Source organism: Amphibalanus amphitrite, unplaced genomic scaffold (assembly GCF_019059575.1).
Source record: "Amphibalanus amphitrite isolate SeventyFive unplaced genomic scaffold, NRLGWU_Aamphi_draft 000729F_arrow, whole genome shotgun sequence".
Classification (NCBI taxonomy): domain Eukaryota; kingdom Metazoa; phylum Arthropoda; class Thecostraca; order Balanomorpha; family Balanidae; genus Amphibalanus; species Amphibalanus amphitrite.
Window position 1 is genome coordinate 1 of NW_024882223.1, and position 24,315 is coordinate 24,315.

At 52.3% G+C, this 24,315-nt stretch overlaps 2 protein-coding genes across 3 annotated transcripts in view; both read left to right on the plus strand.

The window, feature by feature from the left end:
• Positions 1-765: 765 nt before the first annotated feature.
• LOC122365305 (protein HIRA-like) lies at positions 766-8,028 on the plus strand (the record flags this gene model as incomplete). Its single annotated transcript, XM_043336423.1, has 6 exons — positions 766-867; positions 1,210-1,473; positions 1,948-2,338; positions 2,678-2,880; positions 3,295-3,498; positions 6,566-8,028. Coding segments are annotated over 6 exons (1,260 nt in total), but the record flags the coding sequence as incomplete, so codon positions are not given.
• A 3,298-nt stretch (positions 8,029-11,326) lies between these two features.
• Positions 11,327-24,315, plus strand: part of LOC122365298 (short-chain dehydrogenase/reductase family 9C member 7-like) — a 28,738-nt gene continuing 15,749 nt past the window's right edge. Inside the window, exon 1 of one of the 2 annotated variants that reach the window (XM_043336410.1) lies at positions 11,327-11,501. The gene's annotated coding sequence lies outside the window, so the exon portion shown is untranslated. The remainder of the gene's footprint in view (positions 11,502-24,315) is intronic. The other variant, XM_043336411.1, reaches the window with a different exon arrangement.

Genomic DNA, 24,315 nt, shown 5'->3' on the forward strand with positions numbered 1-24,315 from the left:
GGAGAGAGAGAGAGAGGAGAGAGAGAGAGAGAGGAGAGAGAGAGAGAGAGAGAGAGAGAGAGAGAGAGAGAGAGAGAGAGAGAGAGAGAGGCAGAGGAGCCGCCGCTACTGTGGAGGTCGAGAGACTGGATACGATGGTCATCCGCAGATACGGAGGGAGGTGAAGGAGTACGGGCTAGGGTCGTCACTCTGCTTATCTGCAGCTGGTAGGCAATGTATGGAGGAAAAGGAGAAAAAGATGGGGAGATCAGGGATAGGTGATTACCCTGCAAGTGGGGAGAAGGAGGAGGACGAGGCGTAGGTAATTCACCACTTCGAATTTGTAATTCATTCTAGCAAGCATTCAGACACCTAATTCTGTAGCTTGTTGACGTCCCTTCGAAAATTGAATATGTTGTCTCCATACAGCTCTCCTTGTGTTTATCGCTCACTTTTTCCGTCTGCATCCCCTTTCCGCCTCACATCTCCCTCTCGTCATGTATCCGTCTCTCTTCTTTAGTATCCATCCCTTTGTGATATTTATTCACTTTCGATGATAACACAAAAGCAAATATTCTAAAAGCAAATATTCTGTGTTATCATCGAAAGTGAATAAATATCACAATGTCTGAGACGATACATCCATCCCTTTCTTTGTGCCGTGAATGTCCCTCAGCATCCATGCATGATTATGGATCCTCTAACGTTTCATCCCTCTCCAAAATGTACGTGTCCCTCTCTCTCACACACCGCACGCTCACCCCTCACTCTCTCCGCTCTGCCCAGGTATCGGAGAGCCGCAGTCAGCTGAGTACACCAGCCGTCGAGGCGACCCCGCCACCACCGGCGGCGACGGCGGCGGCGGCGCCTGAGGCAGCCTCCATAGCGGTGAGCGCGGGGGTCGAATGGGGATGTGGGAGTGATTGTAAGGGGCGCAGTGTTAGCCGTAGTAAGGGGCTGACACGGTGGATTTTAATGATACGGAAGACGTCCTACAATGGCAGTCCTGACTTGAGATTTCGATAGGACCTTAATTTAAGTCATGCATAATGAAAATATGAAATAGTTGGAAACCAACAGTTGCAAACATTGTTTGAATACCACTGTCGGTGTTCTAAAAAAAAAAAAATGTACAGCTTCAACGTAAATTTTTAGGTTGTCTGCTCTGGCGATAGCCAGGAGCTTTGCATTGGTCGTTTGCTGTGACCTATTACGACCCTCGTCCCTCAGGTCAAGCGGCGAGCCAGCACCGACCTCCGCGTGGCCTCCAAGCGGCTCCACACCTCCCCTCCACCGGCGCCGCCGCCGGCTCCACCGCCCGCCGTCAGCGCCACCTACACAGCGCCGGGGGCGATAGTAGCGCCTCTGGCGGCGGCCGGCCGACTCACCGCCGTGCTGCCGGCCGCCGGTCCCGAGCTGCCTGAACTGCAGCTGGAGGCGGAACACGGCGGGACGGCCGGACTGCACCTGCTGACCTGTCGGCAGGGCGCGGAGGTGAACAGTGGGGACGGGTCCGAGGGAGGTATCAGAGACCTGTTGACAGGGGTCAGCTCACAGGTCAGTAGTGGGACCGGTCAGAGCCGGGACTTCTGCTCGCCTGCCGATAGGTGCGGGTCAGAGGGCATCTACGACTTATGCTGCTGACCTTTCGGTGGGGATGGGTCAGAGGGATCTTTAGGGGCATTGTAAGGTCATAGTTTAAGGGACTGCTGTGGTGAGCACTGAGCAGAAGTGTACACTGTGTGCAAAAATGTGAAACAATCAATGCAATGCGCCCTGTGTAGCGTTCTTGCTGTTTCATTTTGTTGTCACTGAATCTGTTTCGCCATTTGTACTGATCTGATGGTGCAGTATTTTACATACCCCCCCCCCGGTCCTCAGTTCCGCTGGCGGACGGTGCTCTCCTCCCCTGCGGTGGCTCTCCGCTGCTGTCTGTTGAATGCTGCCCCCCCCCCCCCCCGCCCTCAGTTCCGCTGGCGGACGGTGCTCTCCTCCCCGGCGGTGGCTCTCCGCTGCTGCGAGGAGCGCTGCCTGGCCTGGACTGCCGACGGCTCGCTGCTCTGCCTCTCTCGCGCCGGCCGGCTCCTCCTGCCCCCTCTGGCCATGCCGGGGCCCGTGGCGCGAGTGGCCGCCCGCGGCCGGCACGTGCTGGTGGTCACGTGCGCCGCGGAGGTGAGCACGTGGGACGTGCGCGCGGTGGCGGCGCGCGTGCGCCGGGAGCCGGCGGCGCATCTACTGCGCGGCGGCGCGCGGCTGACGGGCTGTACGCTGACCGAGGACGGGCGGCCGGTACTTGTCGTGTCCTCAGGCAGGGCGTACCTCTACAGCGAGACCATGGCCGGCTGGCAGCTGGTCACCGGTGAGTGGCGGAGGGGAAAGAGTGAGAGGAGGAGAGTGAGGGGAGGAAGAGAGTGGTGGAGGGAAGGACAGAAATGGCAAGTGAAGCGGATGAGAGAATCGGGGCCATGGGCTCTCAGAAGTGGGTCGGAAACGGATGGAACATCTTTGCTTGAGGAGGGAAACTTGAGAAGTGTGTTGATGGTATAATAGTACACGATGCTCCTTTTGTTCTCGAGCTCTCGTAAAGTAGTCTTCGTTCGTCTCTTTTTATGCCTAGGGTGATATACTTTCATTATGACCTAGTAGTTAGTAGTTGAGGCACCACAGCTCATTTATCTCACACACGCTCTCTCCCCAGACGGCCGTGCGCCGGGCGCCGCCCTGTCCGAGGTGCAGCCGCAGCTGCCGGCCGCCCCTGCCAGCGGTCAGGCGCTGGCTGTACTGATGGCCCAGGTGCGTCGGCTGCGGCCGGCCGCCCCCGCCGCCGCCCCCGCCCTGGCGGCCGCCGCCGCCGACCCCCAGCTGGCTGCCGACGCCGCCGCCTCCTTCCTCGATTCGCAGGTACGTCCGTGTACTTGAGATGGCGATATGAATTGCCTTGGCGGGTGGTGTTATGTGGGAACAATCCTGCGTGTGGAAACAATGCTATTTTTTTCTTATGTAATCATCCCGCATCTGCAGGTATACTATGCCTTCGACTCTGTCTCACACATCTAAGCTTTACTAATCTTGCGGGTTTTTTATCCCTTATCCCGTAGCTCGTGTTATTTTGCATTCGGCCTCTCACCCACTCTGACCCCGGGTGGCAGCTGCGGTGGCTCTTGGTTCCCTAGGGGAGTACTCACTGTAACCTCTGACCCGTGACCTGACCCCAGATGGCAGCTGCGGTGGCTCTCGGCTCGCCGGGCGAAACTCGCTCTGGCCTATGACCTGACCTCTGACCTGACCTCTGACCCGTGACCTGACCTCTAACAGGTGGCCGCTGCGGTGGCCCTGGGCTCACCGGGCGAGTACTCGCTGTGGCTGGCGGCTCTGTTCCGTCAGCTGGCCTCCTGCGGGGACGAGGCTCGGCTGAGGGACCTCTGCGAGCGGCTACTGGGGCCGGCCCACTCCGGCGCCAGCCTCAGCGCCAGTCCGACCGCTGAGCTGGGGCTGGACGGCAGGACACTGCTCAAAGAGGTGGGTAAAGAGGGACGGCAGGACACTGCTCAAAGAGGTGGGTACAGAGGGACGGCAGGACACTGCTCAAAGAGGTGGGTACAGACGGCAGGACACTGCTCAAAGAGGTGGGTACTGGACGGCAGGACACTGCTCAAAGAGGTGGGTAAAGAGGGACGGCAGGACACTGCTCAAAGAGGTGGGTACAGACGGCAGGACACTGCTCAAAGAGGTGGGTACAGACGGCAGGACACTGCTCAAAGAGGTGGGTACAGACGGCAGGACACTGCTCAAAGAGGTGGGTACAGACGGCAGGACACTGCTCAAAGAGGTGGGTACTGGACGGCAGGACACTGCTCAAAGAGGTGGGTACAGACGGCAGGACACTGCTCAAAGAGGTGGGTACTGGACGGCAGGACACTGCTCAAAGAGGTGGGTACAGACGGCAGGACACTGCTCAAAGAGGTGGGTACAGACGGCAGGACACTGCTCAAAGAGGTGGGTACAGACGGCAGGACACTGCTCAAAGAGGTGGGTACAGACGGCAGGACACTGCTCAAAGAGGTGGGTACAGACGGCAGGACACTGCTCAAAGAGGTGGGTACTGGACGGCAGGACACTGCTCAAAGAGGTGGGTACAGACGGCAGGACACTGCTCAAAGAGGTGGGTAAAGTTTTACTGACATAGGCGGAAGAACACTTTGTGAGACCTTCATAGGCGGTCCCAGGGGGGGGGGGGGGCACGGGGGCCATGGCCCCCCCTTTGGTGCTGAAAGGTGGGGCCATACTATCTTTTGGCCCCACCTTTCAGATCGAACAAAAGTCCTAGAAAAGCTTTTTGTATGTTTCATTTTCTTTCTTGCGCCATCAAAGGATGTAAATTTCACTCATGTGTGGGCTCAGTTTCGTATTCTGTCAATTTGGCGGTCAGCGTCGCTGGCACCGGTTCACGAGTATGGCCGGATCTTATATGGAATATCAGCGTGGGTTTACTTGAGACTCTCGTAGGCCCAGCAATGGCTGGCATGAGACCCTCTTCCCAGTGGCGGGTGGGCCCTGCCAAATGAGCGTGGCTCTACGACACTAAAGTAAGACCTCATGGGTTGGTGCGGTGCACCTCAGAAGCCCGGTGGTGACGCCGTATGCCGGCTTGGTTTCTGAAGGATTAGTGTGGAATCTCCGGGGCCTGCATAGAGTTTGCATTAGCTAGTATGCAATTTCAGAGGCCTGTATGCATGTAATGTGTACATACACAGTGGCGGTCGCGGGGGGCATCAGGGCCATGCCCCCCCCCCCCCCAAGGCACATAAAGGGGGCCATCATATCATTTGCCCCCCCTCAAGCAAGCGATGGGCCCCCCGATAGGTGTATGGGACCCTGGCCCTGATTCGATCGTCACGAGGCTAAAAAAAAAAACACGCCCAGCTATTAATATAGCTCCCACACCGGTCTTTGATCGTCCAACACTGACCTCTGAGGGAACTTCAGTGGCGGTCAAGCGCCCACGTTGACCGCTAAGAGCCCATATCGACCTCTGAGGCCCCACATCTGACCTATGAGGACCCCTAACCGGCCTCAGGGGCCCCAACCGGCGTCTGAGGGTCTCACACTGGTCTCTAGTGACCTTATTGCTGTCTCTGGTGCCCCAAGACGAACATTTAGGTGCCAATGAGGGCCCCGCATTGGCTGCTGAAGACCCGACGCTGGCCTCTAAGGGCCTGCATTGGCCTCTGAGGAGGGCTCATCTTGGCCTTTGAGGGCCCTCTGCTGGCCTCTGGGTTCCAACGACGGCTCATTCCGGTCTTTTAGGGCCCCACGCTGACCTCTGAGGGCCCCATGTTGGCCTGTAATGAGTAGGACATAAGCCTCTGAGAGCCCAACTCGGTCTCTGATGGTCTCAAACTACTGGCCTTTGCAGTTTGCAGGCCCTGTACTGGTCTCTGAGGGCCCTAAACTGGCCTCTAAGTAAAAACATACATGGGTGGGCTTCTGAAGATCACAGGGCTCACGCAGACTCCTGCACAGCCGTAAGTTGGTCCTGATCGAGATTACTTTACGTCCTGATGGTCCCGCGTAGATTCCTTAATATTTCGACGTCGGGACCCCATGAGCCGGTGTGGGTCCTGGGGCTGGCAGAGACTGATTAAGTCCTTAGGGCTCAGGGACAGTCTTTTTAGCAGTAGGACTATAAGGCAGGTTGAGTGAGTCCCAATAGAGCCGTTGCGAGGCCCCGCGCGAGTCGCGCGCGGCCCTCAGATGCCAATTTTGAAAACCAGGAACCTGTGGGGCCGGGGGTCTCCAGAGGTCGGTGTACCTACTTTCTCCCGCCGCTACACATCTATATGGGTAAATGTCATAGTCTGAAAATGCTCTCTGGGTTTCACATGCTTGTTCAAATCCAGAGGTATCCGTACTTTTCCGAATTGTTTTATTGTGGTAAGGTCATGAATCCGCGTGCCCGACCTTCCAGTATATGCTACACCGATCCGTCGCCATGGTGCAGTTGCCCGACCTGTGGAAACACCGTGGGACGGGAAATGGAACTGGTGCTTTTGCCTTAAATTGAGCTTAAAGATTTCACGCAAGAATGAGGTGGATGAAGCATAAGTAATGCCAACTGCGCGGCGCCTCGTGGACGTAAAAAATTAGCCGATCACCCCCCCCCCCCTCCGGTGACTGATAAATGTTATGTCCCGCGAGTATGACTTTGGCCCCCCCCCCCCCCTTTTGCTAGCGGCTGCGACCGCCAGTGGAGACCTTACGCCTTTTTCGGACTGTTATCGTCCTTGCTTGCATTTGGGTGGTTTGTTGCCCTCGCTTGCGTCATTTCAGTTATGTATTTCGATGAAACTCAAGTGCCTCGATTTTAGTAGCCCCATGAAAGGTGTAACATGGAAAATGCGTGGTCTTGTAAATGGTTCCGCAGCTTGACTGATAAGTACCAGATATTTCGAACGAGGTCACACGGGTGCCATGAGGTCTGTACCGTATTTCCGTATTCCGATGACTGTGCGTTATCAAGCCACAATCGCTGTGTGTACATATCTGTCTCGCCGCTGACCCTATGCCGGCGCGTCTGTGTCGGCAGCTGCTGCCTCTGCTGGTGTCCCACCTCAGTCTGCAGCGGCTCTACACCGAGATCAAAGACCAGCTGGACTGTGTGGAGCTGGCCGACTCCATATAGGTACAGAGGGAGAGCCTGCCACCTCTACACAGAGATCAAGGACCAGCTGGACTGTGTGGAGCCGGCCGACTCCATATAGGTACAGAGGGAGAGCCTGCCACCTCTACACCGATACCAAGGACCAGCTGGACTGTGTGGAGCTGGCCGACTCCATATAGGTACAGAGGGAGAGCCTGCCACCTCTACACCGATACCAAGGACCAGCTGGACTGTGTCGAGCTGGCCGACTCCATATAGTTAGGTACAGAGGGAGAGCCTGCCACCTCTACACCGAGACCAAGGACCAGCTGGACTGTGTGGAGCCGGCCGACGAGCTGTAGAAGCAGAGGGAGATCCTGCCGCCCTCCTGACTCCTGAGACACAGGACGAGGTGCGGTTACTGGGGCGGGGAACACACTGCCACACTACCTGGGTGGAGGGAACTACTCGGGACCCGGTGACCAGCGCCAGCGGTGTAAACGAGCTATGCAGCTAACGCCTGTGTTCAGAAGAGGCTGAATAGTCGGGTAGCGTGTTACATTTGTACAATGGTTTAGTGTACATCTGTAGGTGCTGCTGGATAGGGCAGGTTTTTGACAAGTCTACGTAGGTTGAAGTCCTCACATCCGTGTGTCCCGGGTACCGTGCGGCGGCTCCGTGAATGGCGGCCGTCTGCGTCAGGTACTGCCAATCGGACACCCATTCGACTGAGCTAACAGTTACACTACGGCGTAGGTACTGACGTGACGTCCCGCGTCGTATGACGTCAATGTCCTGCCGTCATCTAGCCATTGTTACACCCATTCACTGCCACTTGGTCACTGCCCTGGCCCGGTCGCTTGTTCGCTTGAGATGGATAAAACGTGTTCTACGCTGTAGGATCGCCGGCGTGTTGCTAGGCAACCGGCAAAGCACGCAGGCTGAACAATCTCCCAGTCAAGTGGTAGCTCTGGAGGTTCATAGAGATTTGATAGTGAGGCTGTTGGTTTTGATATGTTCTGTACTAAATGCCGAGAATAAGTGATTTTGTACGATGTGTCCGAAGTACAAAGGTTGTGTTTTTCGAAGCGGGAATGCTAAATGGAAGCCATTGTCCCCTTTTCGAATCAATTGAGTTGTGCTTTTGTTTTGTCGATAGATAGGTTGATTTTGGCATTTATTGCCGATTGTTCCGTGACATTGTATTTTGCCAGTCAACTCGTTTCATTTTGCGTCGTTTACTTGTGCTGGTTGTTTTGTACGGCTTTTTTGAAGGTTACGTATGCGCTGGCACTGCGCTGTTCTGAGAGAATGGTGATTGGGAGCTGCCAAGTAAAGTAGTCGCCAGATGCTACTGTTATCATCTGTGAGAGCTGATGAAAACTGAAAATAGAATTGTTTGATTTTCATGACAGGTTTTTCTTGCAACATAGCTGTTGTCTCTCAAAGTACCAATCTATGCTTCGTGCGCTTACGGCTTTCAATCATTGACATGACTTCCAAGTTCGATTTAGTGACGTCAGAAGTTGTACGGCTAGGTGTCTTGCTAGTTGTTCATCCGAGCTCCGACGAGTTGCGATCATTTCGGGTTAATAACTCGCACTGGGTATTGGATGATTTGTTTCAGACAGATTCAGTCTTGCCATTTTATTAATTTCTAGCGCTGGACTGGGGTTTGTGAGTCTTTATAGTGGAAGGGATACTTATCTGAAGAGGTGGGAAAGACTGGGCGGTGTTTCACTGCACGCTGCTACCACGCTGCTATCGCATTTCGCGAGCTGACGTCACAGATTGTGGCAGTGTTGGAGATGTCTCCATGGAAACCCAGTTTGACACGTGTGCTAGCAGCGTCGGCCGTGAACCAGGGCCCTGGCCATGCGCTGGATGTATATTGTATAGGTGGTGTTTCACCGGTGATAGCAGCACGCTGCTATTCCATTTCGCGAGCTGACGTCACACTTGTGGTAGTGTTGGAGCAATGGGCTTGTTGACGTCTCCATGGAAACCTAATTTGACACGTATAATAGCAGCGTGCTGCTATCACCGGTGAAACACCACGATAGCGATCCAAGTGGTATATCTTATGACTATGCTTTGGGCGTCAGATGTGGTTTGTTGCCGTCCCCTGGCCCAGTCCGTCAACAGGCTCCTCTTATTGTAGATTCGAGAACTCATTCCATCTCTGTACCCATCACTCCTAGTACCCACCACATCTTCCGAGTACCCATCACTGCACCGGCCGCGGGGGTTCTCCAGTCTTCATTGTGCGCCAGGCGAGAGATGGAGGTCAGGGCCGCTCGCTCATTGGCCAGGAGCGACTCTGGAGCGACTTGGGAGCGATTCGGGAGCGGCTCGGCTGCTGCGGTGCGTGATGGGGGCATAGGCGTGGATACCGGCGGACGTCTGAGGGTGGTGACATGGGCGGGCCCAGGATTTTGGTTTAATGAGTAGTAAGTAGTAACTCGTGCAAATTAAGGCTTGACCTACGATTTAAGCTTGATACAAGCGTGCCAAGTTTAACTTCTTAAGTTCACGTTTTTATTGACTGGCCCTTTTACATCCGATGCCATTCGCACGTTTTTATTCACTGTTCCGTGTTTCTATGCATGGTCACTCAATCATTTCTCTGGCTGAGCGCTAGTGGAATTCGAGCCCCAGATGGACCCGATAACACGTCTAGAACTGGCAGCGTAGCTTTGGGAGTAATACCTATCTAAATCACGGCCCGAATTTAGAGCATGAACGTTTCTTCGGCATTAACCCGGCGGCCGCTGGGCCTCCGCGTCACCCGCCGGCCGCTGGGGGGGGGGGCATATAGTTGCCCCCCCTTACTTCTGCGACGATATCGTCGCAACGCGAAGAGATAGAGAAGCGAAACTTTGCACACATCTTCCTGAATACCTAGCCGAGGTTGTGTCCAAATTTGGTGTCGACCCCATTTGAAATGACGTCACAGTGACGTCATAAGTGAAGTTATAGATTTGAGACTCTCATAATCCTCACGATACATCAGATATATGGGACCGAATATAAAGGGTAGATTATTGGTCAGAAACTAGATGGAAGTGTAGTTAGATGTTTTAGGATGACAGCAGGTGCTGTCTAGTTCATTTAGGTACAGTTGAGTTTCATGCTCAGCGTCATCAGAAACGGTCCATATCGGAAAACGACAAAACTTTATGACGTCACTGTGACGTCATCTTAGGTGCTACAGCCACCAAACTTTCCTCAAACATTGCCTAGGTATTCATTTGAAGCTATGCCAAGTTTCAAGTTCGTAGCTCATCAGGTTTCGAAGGTATTTCACAAAACGTAAAGGGGGGCAACTTTATGCCCCCCCCCCCCCAGCGGCTCGTGGGTTAATGTTCCATTCCCCAGCTCAATCAACTGAACCTTGGTCTGCTAATTCTTCTCTGGCGAATGCTGCGGTAGGGTCGCCGATCAGAGTGGGAGAGTCGGTAAGGCTCCATGGCTTCTTACGTCTGCAATTGAGCCGGTCAGTGGAGTGAATTCACGAGATTAGGGCGATGATCCGTGGATTTATGACAGCAATTTCAAACAATGGCCTCGGAGCTTCGGACGACCCGACGATGTTAACTAACGTTGCGGCTCACTCTGCTCAACAGAGTTAGCACCTCCACTCTCCAGCCTATCTGCGCATTTAGACTCCACTCCAGCTATCGAACCTTTGAACCCTACCTGACTTATGGACGTTTCCGGGATCCGGTTCACATGTGCCACTAACCACGAGCGGAGCATACCGGAGCTCTGGTTCGAATATGATGCAGGTTGGGTGGTAACGAGAAACCAGACGCCTAGTTATAGGTGTCGAACGCGGTCAGCGGTTACACAGACAAAGGCGAAGGTGGGGCTTGGACTCAGCTGAATCCTGGGAGAGTTGGTATGTATCCTTGTCATTCGTGCGACCGCTACATGGTGAAATATTTGATTTTTTGGTATGTTCATCCTTCGTCGCGCGTTGCAAGGCCCTGTCTTTATAGGCCCTTTAACAATAAGAAACAAATTAGAAAGACACAAACGCCACAATTAGATTGTGCGATATGATATCACTTTGAAAGAACATATAAGAAAGGTCAGACTGACGTGTCAGCATTTGTGTCTTAGGTCGACTTTTTCGCCAATCTCGTCTATTTTACGATTAATAAAAATCGCAACATTTTTACATTTACTTTAACATTTTACATCATTTATTTCAGCAAGCGCTATTGTCAAACAACAAATCATTAATAGGAATACAGGAGTAGGTATAGAGACCTATACGTGTCAGCTCCCCATTCCAAAGTTCTGGTTTGGGGCAAACGAAAAACCTGACCTACTGGCTACTGCGAAGATGTTGATTCTGCAAGCATGCGAGTTCCTCTCCTATCTTGACCATTTTGTGTGTTTTATAAAACACCATTAATTGCGCTCATGCCCCTTTCCCCGCGAAAGAGGGCTATCCTTATACATCTACATCAATCAAAAGCAAATGATTCGGTTTTCCCGTATTGGTTTACCGTACCAGCCTACATGCATGATTTATTCGCCCGAGTTTTAAGACATACACCTTCTATTTGTCCCTATCTCCGCCTCCCTTCTTCCTGTCCCTACCTCCGCCCGTGCGCCTATCTCTCCTTACCTGACTGCCGTCTGCGGGCTCTGCCCCCCCCCCCCCCCAGTCAGCTGACGGTCGCGGGGGAGGGGGAGGGGGCTGTGAGCTCGCGCCGGCCGCCCTGGCAGTCGGGCGGGCTGTGTCTGCTCGGCGGGGCCCGTAAGGAGCCGCGGGACCTACGGCGTACGAGGGCAGTGTGTCAGTGGTGGACGTATACGGTGGACCACAGGAGTGAGCGGTGCAGTGGGCGGCCAAAGGCGGAATAACAGGGTAAGTAACATGTGACTGGCGATAGTTATGATTTTGGCTGTCGATGTGAAATGTTACGATAGATGAAGATGTCTAACGTCCTATTTATTTAGGTGCTTAAATACCTGCTTCGCTATCGCTTTTGATTTTATCAAATTTCAGGAGTGCTGAATAAGAATGTCCAGTGGGATAAGCACGCTGGAAAAGGAACACATTAATTGCTCGGTTCCAACATCGCCAATTTTAACTGCTAACATACACATACTGGTCACTCAACTCACTCTGTGCTATGTTAAGGATCTGCCGAACCCCGTGCTTTCCCTTTTCTCAGTGGTTATTCTCCATTCGTTCTGTCGTTCTTCACGACGGTTTGTATGTTTTTGTAAGACACCTCAGTCTTCAGATACAGCCTCCGGTCTTACTGCATGTCTCTGTATTCCTGTGTTCTCAGCTTGACCGAACACACAACACACAACCAGCCGCGCCTCCGGCCGCGCTCCACACACACACCCTCTGCCCAGCGCTCTGCTCTGCTCTGCTCGCGCGCCGACGCGCGACCGCTTCCCGCCACAGCCGGGAACACGATTTAGCCGTGCATCCTTCACGGCTCTCGGCCACTAAATAATATTATACCTACTTACACTCCTCCCCTCCTATTGAACAATATGCCAACGACAGTCACAACAAACGCTTAATCAAAAGACCAGTGAGCAGGGTTGAACCGTTTCGGGGGGCGTACTTCACGCCCGAAACGGGTGACAGTTCGCGGCCGCTGATCCACATCCCGCGGCGGCTCGGCATCGAACGGCGGCGGCGGGGACGGCGGCGGAACATGTGGTACCTCCGGCCGGTGCGGCACAGCGTCATGGAGCGGTACAGGGTCAGGTGGCGGCACACAGTCAGGTCGCATCTCGGGCAGACGCGGCATCGGCACGTGCGGCAAAACAACAGGTTGCGGTACATAGCGGCCAGCTGTGACACCTTGGGGCGGAAATACAATTGGCGCCCCACCCATACCAGGCACACTATGGGGCCGGGCAATGGGCGTTCCCGGCACATCTCGCCAGAGAGACAACCCATGCGCTCTTGTCGCGGTCCTGTGCCCCTCACTCACAGCCGGCGGGCGCTCCACTGTGTTGTCCGGCTTCAAGCGGTTGTGGTGCACCACCAGACTGCGCCGCTTTCCCTCCTCGCGCACTCGATAGTTCACTGGTCCACATTGTTCTATGATCTCAGCCGCACGCCAAGGCCTCACAAACTTATGATATTCACCGCGCTTCGGTACATTGCGAAACAAGAACACTTTGTCACCCGGGCGATACGACCACTCGTTCATTCTGCGCTCATACAAAGCTTTGTTGCGGTCATGGGACAGCTGATCGCGCTTAACCACATCCTTAAAAGTAAGTCGGAGTGTCTCTCTCAAATCGTCTATGTACTGGGGGAAGGTTGGGGCCCGATCCACAACCGGCCGATCACCCAGCGAGGCTTCCGCCGGCAGGCGGGGCTCTCGCCCAAACATCAAGGCGAACGGAGAGTATCCCGTGCTGTCGTGCACCTGACTCCGGTAGGCGAGCATGAGCATCGGAAGATGCTTATCCCACTCCGTGTGCTGCTCAACAAACTTAGCCAGCATGTTCAAAATGGTGCGATTGGCTCGCTCAGTCATCCCGTTGCCCATAGGGTGATAACTGGATGTCTGAGACTGCTGAATGCCGAGCAGTTCGCTCACAGCTTTCATCACCGCACCGACAAAGTTCCGACCTTGGTCCGAGTGCACACGTTTCATGACGCCAAAACGAGAAATAAACTCATTTACAAGAACATTCGCAATCGTAGTAGCCTTTTCATCCGCGAGGGGATACGCTTCAACCCAGCGTGTGAAGTGATCAGTGATCACTAGCAGGTGTTTGTAGCCTCGAGCGGTTTCCGGCAGGTTGGTCACAAGGTCCATGGACACCAGCTCCATCGGCTCGGACGCAGACAACTGCCCCATACTCGCACATGGGCGGGGAGTCGGAGAGTTTCGCGAGGCACAGCGGCGGCACTGTTCGCAAAACTCAGTCACCGTACGCTCCAGGAGCGGCCACCAAAACCTGAGTCGCGCGACTTTCGCCAGCTTTGAAGCGTTGAAGTGCCCACCCGACGGACCATCATGAAGCGACCCCAGCACCACAGGCACGAGCTGGGGTGGGACTACCAGCTGCAGCTGGTCATGCCCCCTCGGCCCAGCCCGGAACACTCTGTACAGAACATTATCAATCAAACGCAGACGTGACCACTGCCTCCAGTACGGCAGAGCGCCCTTTGACACGGAGGACTGGGAGGGCCGCTGTGTGCTCCCAGCAAGCTGCCTCTTCACCTCCGCCATGGCGGGGTCTGAGTTCTGCGCCGAACACATGAAATCAGAAGGCCACATGGACTGAACGTGGCGAGCTGCGACGGGAGGCGACTGAAAATCCATTGTGTCTGTCTGTGTAGACACCTCCTGCGTGGGGTCCGGCCTCCGACTGAGCGCATCCGGAGCCTCATGTAGCCTACCTGGCCGATGAACAATCTCAAACTGAAACTCGCCCAAAATCTCCAGCCACCGCGCCAGAAGCCCGTCAGGGTTTCTGAAATTCACAAGCCACTGCAGAGCGGCATGGTCTGTGCGGAGCGTGAACTTACGACCCAAAAGGTAATGTCGGAACTGCTGCACAAACGTCACAGCTGCGAGTAGCTCCTTTTTAGTGACTGAATATTGCCGCTGGGATTTAGACAGGCTTTTACTGTCAAATGCCACTGCCCGCTCACCCTGTCCATCCCTCTGCAGCAGAACCGCGCCCATCTTTGACCCTGAACAATCCACGTCTAGTACGAATTCGCTCGCTCCCGGGGAAAAGTCAGGGTATTTCAGAACCGGAGCCGTGCACAGCGCCGCCTTTAGCGAGTCAAAAGCCATCTGAGCCTCCGCATCCCAATGGAAGTCTACGTCTTTCCTGGTGAGGTGATGCAGCGGAGCCGCGATAGCAGCAAAATCTTTGATGTACCGTTTAAAGTACGTTGCCAATCCCAAGAACTGTGACAATGCCTTCTCATTCATAGGCACCGGCCAATCCTTTACTTTGTCTACCTTTTCTGGATCGGGACTGACCCCATCAGACGACACCACGTGACCCAGGTAAGTGATCTCTGATTGAAAGAATTTGCACTTTGAGAGGTTGAGAGTCAAATTCGCAGCCGACAGACGACGGAACACCTTCTCAAGACGTGAAAGATGCGTGTCAAAATCGCCAGAGAAAAGAAAACCAAAATGTCATCAAAGTAGCTCACTGCATCAGTGGGAGCCAAATCACCCAATACAAGACTCAACAGTCTGGCGAACGAACTCGGGGCACCACTGAGGCCATATGGGCACGTTGTGTATTGCCAAAGCCCAAACGGCAACGTGATGGACGTTTTGGATCGATCCTCCTTTCGGATGCTCATCTGGTTGTACCCGCTTTTTAGATCGAGCACCGAAAACAAAGAGTTACCTCCCAGACTGTCAAGTAGGACATCAACCCTTGGGATTGGAAAGGCTGGCACCTGGCACACGCGGTTAAGTTTTCGAAAATCCCCACAAATTCGCACAGAACCGTCTCTTTTCTTCACCAGGACTACCGGTGATGACCAAGTGCCATCAGACGGCTCCAGCACCCCCTGATCTACCATATCCTGCACGCGCTGCTTTACTTCTGTCTCCAGGTGTGGGGGAATTCGTCTGGGAGCTGATCGCACCGGCTTGGCAGTGCCCGTGTCGATTACGTGCTCAACTAGTGAGCAGTGACCAAGCTGGTCTGAGAACAACGAGGGGTACCGGCGCAACAGAGCAAAGAACTTTTCCCGCTGCTGACTCGTTAGCGACACATCAGACAGATCGACCAAATCCTCCAAGGAACCCGCGCCAGAGCTGGGACCATTTGACACCCCATTGTCTGCATCATTCCCCTCCCCTTCAATGGAGAAGTCGGCTTCCATTGATCCTAGGCCCTTGCCCTTAGACACCGAGACCGAGGATGACGTCACGTTACGCACCACGACCGGAACACTGCCGCCCGGCTTCACATCAACCAGTCCGTCCAGGAAGGTCAACCCACTGACTGCGACGTCGGCAATGAACACAGCCTCTCCCTCAAAATCAGCATCATCGACATGGCCGGGGATCACAACCTCACAGTTTGGGGGTATAGCGTACGTTTCCTGTACAGACACCCTGCACACACGAGTCGTCGGTCGCTCAGGCAACACCGTGGCGACCGGCTGACGGTTCACCTGGTTTGCAGGTGTCAGCTGCTTCGTCGATAAGTCAAGAACAAACGGATACTGCGCGAAAAAATCCATGCCCAGGAGGCAGTCGATGGGACCGATTTCGTCGGATACAAACACAGAGAGCGGGTATGACACATTATCGATAACAAAATGCACTGCACACCGACCGAGCAGACGCAACGGCTGTTGAGTTGCAGTTTTAGCGGTGACGTCACAACGTTGTAGCTGGGGACGCGCTGAAATCTGATCATAAATCCGCCTGTGAACTATTGTTATAGCACTTCCTGTATCAACAACAAGCTGCGCTGGCACCTCACTAACCTTTGCCTTGACCGTAATGTCCGACGCCGATGCAGCGCAGTTATTCAAAACTCTCGGTCCCGGCGGCCGAGTGACCGGGGAGCGCGCGCGCCGCCCTGAGCGCCCTCCCCTCCGGCGTTTCCCGAGAGGCGGCACGTGCGCTGAACATGGCCCACCTTCCCACAGGCAAAGCACCTGGCTAGACGGAAACGACAATCTGGTTTCCCGTGACCCGTCTCCCCACAACACAGACATATGGGCATTGACACGTCACACTCCTGTCGTCCCCGGGCCCGGTCATGCCTCATCTGTCCCATCCGGTTAGTAGCAGCCAGCTGCAACTCCAGCTGCCCAATGCGGCGCAGAATTTGCTCCAGCACTGATGGTTCTGCAGCCTCGTCTCCCACTTTACGCACCCCCGGTCGCTCTGAGTCCGATCCGGCCGGCCCAGCCTCCGCCTGGTCGAGGGCGGGCTCGGACCGGGCGCCATCGCCGCCCACTGCACACACGCGCTGTCCCTGGCCCACCGGTCCCCGAGACAGACGATCAGCAGCCAGCACGTTTTGCACACTTTTTACGGCTGCATCAAAGGTCAGAGATCCCAAAGACACCACTGCATGAGCCAACCGCTGAGGCAAGGCGGCCAGGAAATAGTGATAGAGATGCGTATCAGGCGAGTGGGCGCCAAACACGGCAGTGACCAGGCCGCGCAGCTGAACAATGAAGGTGTCCAGTGACTGAGCCGTCGGGTCGAATTTGAGCGCCTGCAGCGCGCTGTGGCAGTCCAAGGCGCTAGCGTCCGGGAACACGGCTCCGAGACGGTCTAGCAGAGTGTCGATTGAGCCGTCAGCAGGACGCTCAAAAGTGTCGAACGCCTCTCGGGCCGCTCCATCCAGACACAGCGGCAAACAGTTCAGAGTCGCCTCACCCGTGAACGACTGCACGGCACAAAAACTCTTAAAATCCTCTCGGAAACGACGAAATGACCCCCGACCGTCATACCTGGGTGGCGCGAAGTGAGCCATTTCCTCTTGAGATAATCACGACGTCGTCGTAAATCACTGCGTATCACTTGGGGCGTGAAAAAAATATCAAATGTTTATATAACAGCTCGCAGCTGATCGGTTCCGTGTCAAACAATTTATCAGGCCAAGACTGTGTTAGGCCAACACAACCCGGTTCGCAACCACAACCACCGCTGCCACCAATGTAAGACACCTCAGTCTTCAGATACAGCCTCCGGTCTTACTGCATGTCTCTGTATTCCTGTGTTCTCAGCTTGACCGAACACACAACACACAACCAGCCGCGCCTCCGGCCGCGCTCCACACACACACCCTCTGCCCAGCGCTCTGCTCTGCTCTGCTCGCGCGCCGACGCGCGACCGCTTCCCGCCACAGCCGGGAACACGATTTAGCCGTGCATCCTTCACGGCTCTCGGCCACTAAATAATATTATACCTACTTACATTTTTATAGAGGAGCTACGGCCCACAAACTGCCGACCGGTTTTGATCGACTACACCAACATTGGTCTCTCGCCACCGTCAATTAACGTATAGACAATGCTGACAGACGACAGTCAAACTGATGTCACGGGCTCCGATAAATGAACGCGAGCGCTTTAGCGCTTCGTTTGCGAAAAGTTTGACCTGTACAACAGCGCACAAGGAATGGAAATATGAGGAGCTTTTTTCGAATTTGAATAAACTTTTTTCGGGGATATGCCCCCGGCAGCGTCCGAGAAGGTTTTTCTGGATCCCCACCTATGCTTAGGAGTTCAAGCCGATGCAATAAATGTGTTTCAAAAATTCCCCGAAATGCCCAGCGTTTACGACTAAACCTATCCGATATTCATCACTAGCGTCCAACAAGCCTACCTGACCGGCATGTCGTCGCCACTTCGAGCGTCACACATCCCAATTTGAACCAATTAGCGGGGTTTACAGTGATTATCACCGCCATCACTATCAGCGCCGGTATTGACTGATGGTATCAGATGACGTAAAACCAGCCGAGGATTTGGATAAGGCTATCACGGTGATATTACTGCGTGTTTGCGTGTACCGGGCACCCATTTGGAAGGTTGGCCCATGTGAGTGTAGAAGGTGTGCGCATTCTGCATCTTCGGTAGTCGCCTAGGTCGTAACGGCTGGTCTAGAATAGTGATGTCAATTTCAGGAAGCATATGTCTAATGTCTGTCCAACGTCCAATACTTACGTCGACCGTCCGTCCAAAAATGTCCAAGCCAGCCATTTGTCCAAAGATGTCCGACATCTACGCAATAGTTAACACTCAACACCGTTATTTAATTTGCTTTAAATGTATCTCTACCAGCTCAAAAGTGGTAATCATATCGAAAGCTGAGCTTTCTAATAGCCAATCAATGTTAAACACGATTACTTTATAAAAATGTTGAGGTGTAGCAAGCGATTGTCCAAAGTTGTCCAAAGCATGCTGTCATTGTCCAAACGAATTTCGAATTGGACATTGGACAAAATCGGAATTCCAAAGATACGAGTTCCGATTGACACCACTAGTCTAGAATGAGTTCAAGAATAAGATGCTAGCACGAATGGGTATAAATGGGTTCAATATATAACACGGTTAAATAAATTGTGAGGCCGCAAGAGAACTGAGGTATCTTCTGAGGTATACTATGAAGTATCTTGAATTCGTTATAGAAGTTAAAACATGAATTCTGTTGCAACTTTACGGACTATGTTCCTTGCGCATAATAAAAGCGCACGTAAATGGACCAGTTGCGAGCCACCGGATAATGCGTCCTGTCGTATGAATCACCGCTCAATCAGACGTCTGTGTACCGTATCGTATCAGAAGTCTGTGTCTCGCTTGGTGGCTCATCTCTTTCAGTTCGTTAAACATTTCTACTAGTCGTTGTATAATTTTGTTGCTGCCGTCCCTCACCACTCACCAGTACTTTACGGATTACAAGTGCAGGTTAACCACTAGTTAAAAGTACCGTGACAAGCAGCTCATTAATTGTGACTCAGTCCACCTAAATGTAGCATTAAAACTTTTGACGGGCAGTGCAGTACCTTCCCGCTGGTCCTCATACATATGGTTTATGGCAGTTTTCTTACCTTTAATGTTTGGTGCACACCGTTCAATAGGTATTCATCATCGCAGCACTTTATCAAAAGCTCCGTCTACTGCTACCGAAAGCTGCCCACATCTCTTTAACGTCTATAGTCATTCCCACACTCGGTTCGCCTCTTCGGCATACACGAGAGAACGCATGGCCTTGGCTCCATGACTGGGACATATGGCAATGTAAATGTACCCCTCCCCTCCCCTCCCTCTCAGACGTGTCACGTGACTGAGCTGGCCACGCCGCTTGACCTTGGATAGTGCGTGCGATACGCTTACGGGAGGAGTGCTCGGGGAGCTACGCTATCTCGAATGAGGGTGGTCAGAGGCACTGAATGCTGTGCCGCTTTTTTAAGTTCGAGTGGTAGTTTGGTCCCGTCAGACTGCAGGGGCGTCGCCACGGATTTTTGAGTGGGGGGGGGGGGGGGGGTCGGGTTTCCGGTATTCGTCTTGATGGGTAGGGGTGTTTTTAGCCACACTCCCGTTTTTTTCGTGTGCCCGGAGAAAGACTTCGGCGCGCAGCGCCGCGAAAGCAGCGGTATATCTTATTGTACATCAATTTTGCATCGTGCATAAAAATCAAGCACAGGTCACCTGAGGTCAGGTCACGATGTCATGTCAAGTTCAGTTTTAATGCCTCTTAAAACTGCAATCTTGTCATTCCTATAGATTATCTCCTGACTCCTATAAGTCTGAAATTTGGTGTAATGAATGGGATTATAAGTGCCAACAGTTCATGGATCTGGGATTTTACATCTGAGAAGTGAAGTCAGGTCAAATAGGTATGTGACCTCACCAATCATGATAAGATATGGGAAAAAGCACGATGCCTTCTGCCAGGGCTGCGGAGTCGATGGATTTTAAGGTGACTCCGACTCCGACTCCGACCCCGGCTTCAAAAATCGACTCCGACTCCGACTCCGACTCCGACTCCGACTCCGGATGGTTCTATTGAAATCCATATCATGATATTGAGGTTCATGATTGAGATGTTTTTATCTTGCCTGGAACGATCCCTTATGCATTACAAGGCTTTGCGTTGCAAATATGCATTGAAAATAGCATGCAAAATTAAAAAGCAGGTTCTGGGGAATTCACCGTCTTCTGCTTCTTTCGCTGAAAACGTTCCTCCAAAGCAGAATAATTGCCGTGTTTCGACAAAATCTAATTTCGAGCGCAGTATCGTCACTCATACAGGTGCAGTGCATGACGTTGGGCCATGCAGCGTTAACTCCGATTCCGGAGTCGGAGTCGGTAGGATTATGGCGACTCCGACTCCGACTCCGACTCCGGGCAGAACTGTCGACTCCGACCGACTCCAACTCCGACTCCGACTCCGACTCCGCAGCCCTGCCTTCTGCTTTGAAAGAATATGCTGAAAACGCTAGATACTTTTGTAGCCATGGCACCTTGTTCATTTTAGAGACAAGGTGCAGCTAATGACCAGTGGTGACTGGAATGGTCAGTGATTAGGTCATCAAAGGTCTCTAACACATTTTCGACAACTTTTAATGGAGACGTTGTAGAGCGATGACAGCACCTGGAGTGTGTTCAGCTCAGTAACACAGATCGATCCATATGCAGCAGGCTCTTTTCTAGTCAAGTCATGACCTTTGCCTGATGTCAAGTTTTCTATTCGAGTTCAAATTGTAAGCCATGCGACGTGTTTCGACGAAACAAAAACGATGGTGATAACATGAATATCATACACATTCACTGAATCATAGGTTGTTACATAACAAATGTTTCGGCAAAATCCGTCCGTTTAGCTGTTTGGACTCTATGGTACACAAGTCATAGACCCGAAGTCATATCTGAGGCGAAGTTGGCGAAAGAGCTTTAAAAAAGCTATCGAATATGCTGTGTTGCTGTAGGCTAGCTCTTATTCGTATTTTACGGGTCGCTAAGGTAAAACGCTTACCAACGTAACGCTAAGGCATGCTTTCGGCCCCTGATCGAGGTAGAGCTTCGTGGAAGAGCGAGAATGCTGCCCGTGATGAGAGAAAGCCAATGATGCCCAATTTCAAGGTCTTGGCCGGGTCATCTTAGGTCAACGCCCAAAAGTAGGAAAAATCTGGCCGCCTGCTAGAACTTAGTGAGCCTATAGCTGTAATCGGGGTCCCGAGTACGAGTTTGATGTTAGTCTTGAACAAAAATGATGACTCCATTGCATTTTGGGTAGATCGGGTCGGGTCAGGTCAGGTCGACCAGCAGGCTTCCTGCCGGCCATCTAGAGTGGGTGACTGACAACCACCAACGATAGCTTCGTAACATGGTACATAACCACCATTTATCAAAACTACTTCAAACGGTTCAAACGGGCGCTAAACTCGAAATCAGCCCCAAAAAACACACACGTAAGTGGAAGCAAATAAAACTCAAAAAAGTTAACCAAGGTCATCATTCGAACATATTCGAATCAGGGCAATTTTTTTAGAATAGGTGTAAAATTCATTAACTCGAGGTCACTGGAAGTTTTGTTGCAATATACTCCTTTTTGCGCGTCTTATTAGGAAAGCCCCAGAGGGATCCACCATTGACCCCATTTCCCCTATGCAGGCAGGTCCGAGGGTAGCAGGGCTGAGGCTAGCCATGTACCTCGTAGTTACTGATACGTCATCCGACGAATCGACTGCAACCATTATTTTGACAATCAGACGAACGTATGGGTCAGTTTTGACGCGCTCGCTCATTTGAGGTATAAAAGGGGACTAGAATCATATTGTCATGCTGTTGTTCTAGCCCACAGCTTATTGACCTATAAGCAATAGGGACTATGGGAGCTCTTGAAGCGATTCTGAATCTGACGTTGTATTTGTTGATGTTGTTGACGCCAACTTCCCTGACATAATAGCTAAAAAAAAGCATACTCAGCATCGCCAAAAGTGGGGGGGTCGACCCCCCCCGGTTCTGACGAGTGGGGGGGGTCGCGACCCCCCCCCCCCCCCCGACCCCCCCCGTCGGCGACGCCCCTGCGTCAGAGGTTTAGCTTGTATGTACTGTTCCGATCCTGTAGCTTGCAGTGGCTTAGTAGTTAGTGCGTGTATCCGGTTGAAGCTGCCACAAAAAATGGATGATATTTTCACATAGCGCCTCACCAAAGTTCACGGTCCTGTTCATCGGTAACTGCACCCCTACATACTGGCATGCCAGCCTTATCTGCTACGCAATGATTGTTTAAGATTTAAAGGGACCCTCCCACCTTAACATAAGATTTGAGTTGAGATAGCCAAAATGGGGTCCCTGGCTCACAAGTCACAATTACCGGTTTCGGCACTCACAACATCGAGAAATGCCTTAAATCGGAAATATTGAATTTCAAAATTGCAGCATTTTGATTCAGAGGGGCTAATGCTGGGAATACCCCTCTGAATGTGTGACGTCAGCGCAGATATCTAACGATTTTTAAATGTTTGACTAAAACGTTTGGTAGCACGCGGTGGTATATGCTGCTTTGCGCGCAGCAAATGCCGCACTTTCAAATAAAGTCCCTGGGAACAGCGGAGATCCCAAAAAGTAAACAAAAGTAAAAGTCTAATATCTTGAAAACCGGTGAATATTTTTCGATGGAATTTGGTAGATATTCGTTTTCGCTCTTTCTGAACCGAGCGACATCACTTTCATGCCAATTCATTAACTTTTTGGAAGGTGGGAGGGTCCCTTTAACGCATTGTGCATAATATGCATACAGCGGAAAGCCATTAGGTCGTAGTTACTCATCGAATAAGAGGAACGGCTCTCCGTTGTTTCTTTTCCTGTGTACCGAACCAGTTTATCTACGCTTCGCTTCCTGTTTATCCGTTGTTTTATCTCTGAAGCGATGTACGTGACGTCGCTCTCGAGCATAGTTTTCTCACAGCGTGCAGAGCTGCCTGCAGTGCCCACGCCGTCTGACCATCCACGCCTTACACGGGATCCGTCCTCTATCCTCGTTTAGGTACTGGACATGGTCTTATGATATGCACAATGTGCGATAGAAGGACCGACATGTGCTCCACAGCAAGGCAATGCAATGATTAAGAAAGAAGAGCCGACATCGTTAGTTACGATTCTCTCCCTAAATTTCTCAGTGTTTACAAATATGTTTTTAATGGCAATAACTGGCGCGTTTAATTCAATTGTCTTCTAAAGGCCATTAGCCAATTACGATTTCGACCCGGTTCTTCGGTGCCATCGGTTACTGCATTCAGTACTCAGATAGTTAGGTAGTCAGATAGTTCGGACAGTATACTCGGGCGTTCGGCCTACTCTACCACACTCGATCAGTCACAGGGCTGTTTTCGTACCGGCTGTTTTCACAGCCGTCGGCTGGTGGGTGTTTGGTTCACTAAAGGCGGGTTCACGTGGTCTGTCTCGGTCCAGAATGTGCAGAAACTCGTCGGTAAATACGGTGCACGGGGGACGTGAACCCAGAGTCACGGTGGCAGTAAAATGTTTACTGTTGTTATGGTAGGTCCGTGGAATGAGTGTCCTCGGTGAACTGAACAGGTTCTGATGGGTATGATCGCCAGCCACTCGCAGATCATTCGACGCCAATGAGCTGGGTGTCTGAGGGCATGTAATGGTCAGGCGGCGGCGAAATGACTTTCGGTCTAATTAATTATGGCGGACTTCGGTGCTACTCCGGCTTTTGGACATCAAAGATGACAAAGTTAGTTTAAAGCCGTGAATATGCATTTCGGAGGCGACTGCTAGCTTGGACTCGTGCTCGAATTGGTCATTGCTGACCCGTATGTCATTTTCAAATTACATAGTAATCCATTATGTTTAACGCGAATGCTTGTCTGAGGGAGAGGAACATTTTTTAATCGTCCTAGGAGCTAGATATGCGAAGTTCAAAGCCCTAAAACAACAACAAAGAAAAATGAATCAGGGGGACCTCGGTCCTCGATAGAGCTTTCGATGGAAGGTTTAACGTCGCAAGGCCACGTGCCGTTCCTGTGTAACCGCATTTGACCCCTATTGACCCCATAGAAATCAGTGCTAAACGGGTGTTCAACGAGACGGTTCGCTTCGATCCTCTCTGATCCGTTTTACCTGTTCCTACGCATGCATACCTGAAAAATGCTACTTCTTTCAAAAAGGAACACAGGCGTCTATTCTAAACAGTTTCTCCTTTGGTGATTATTCG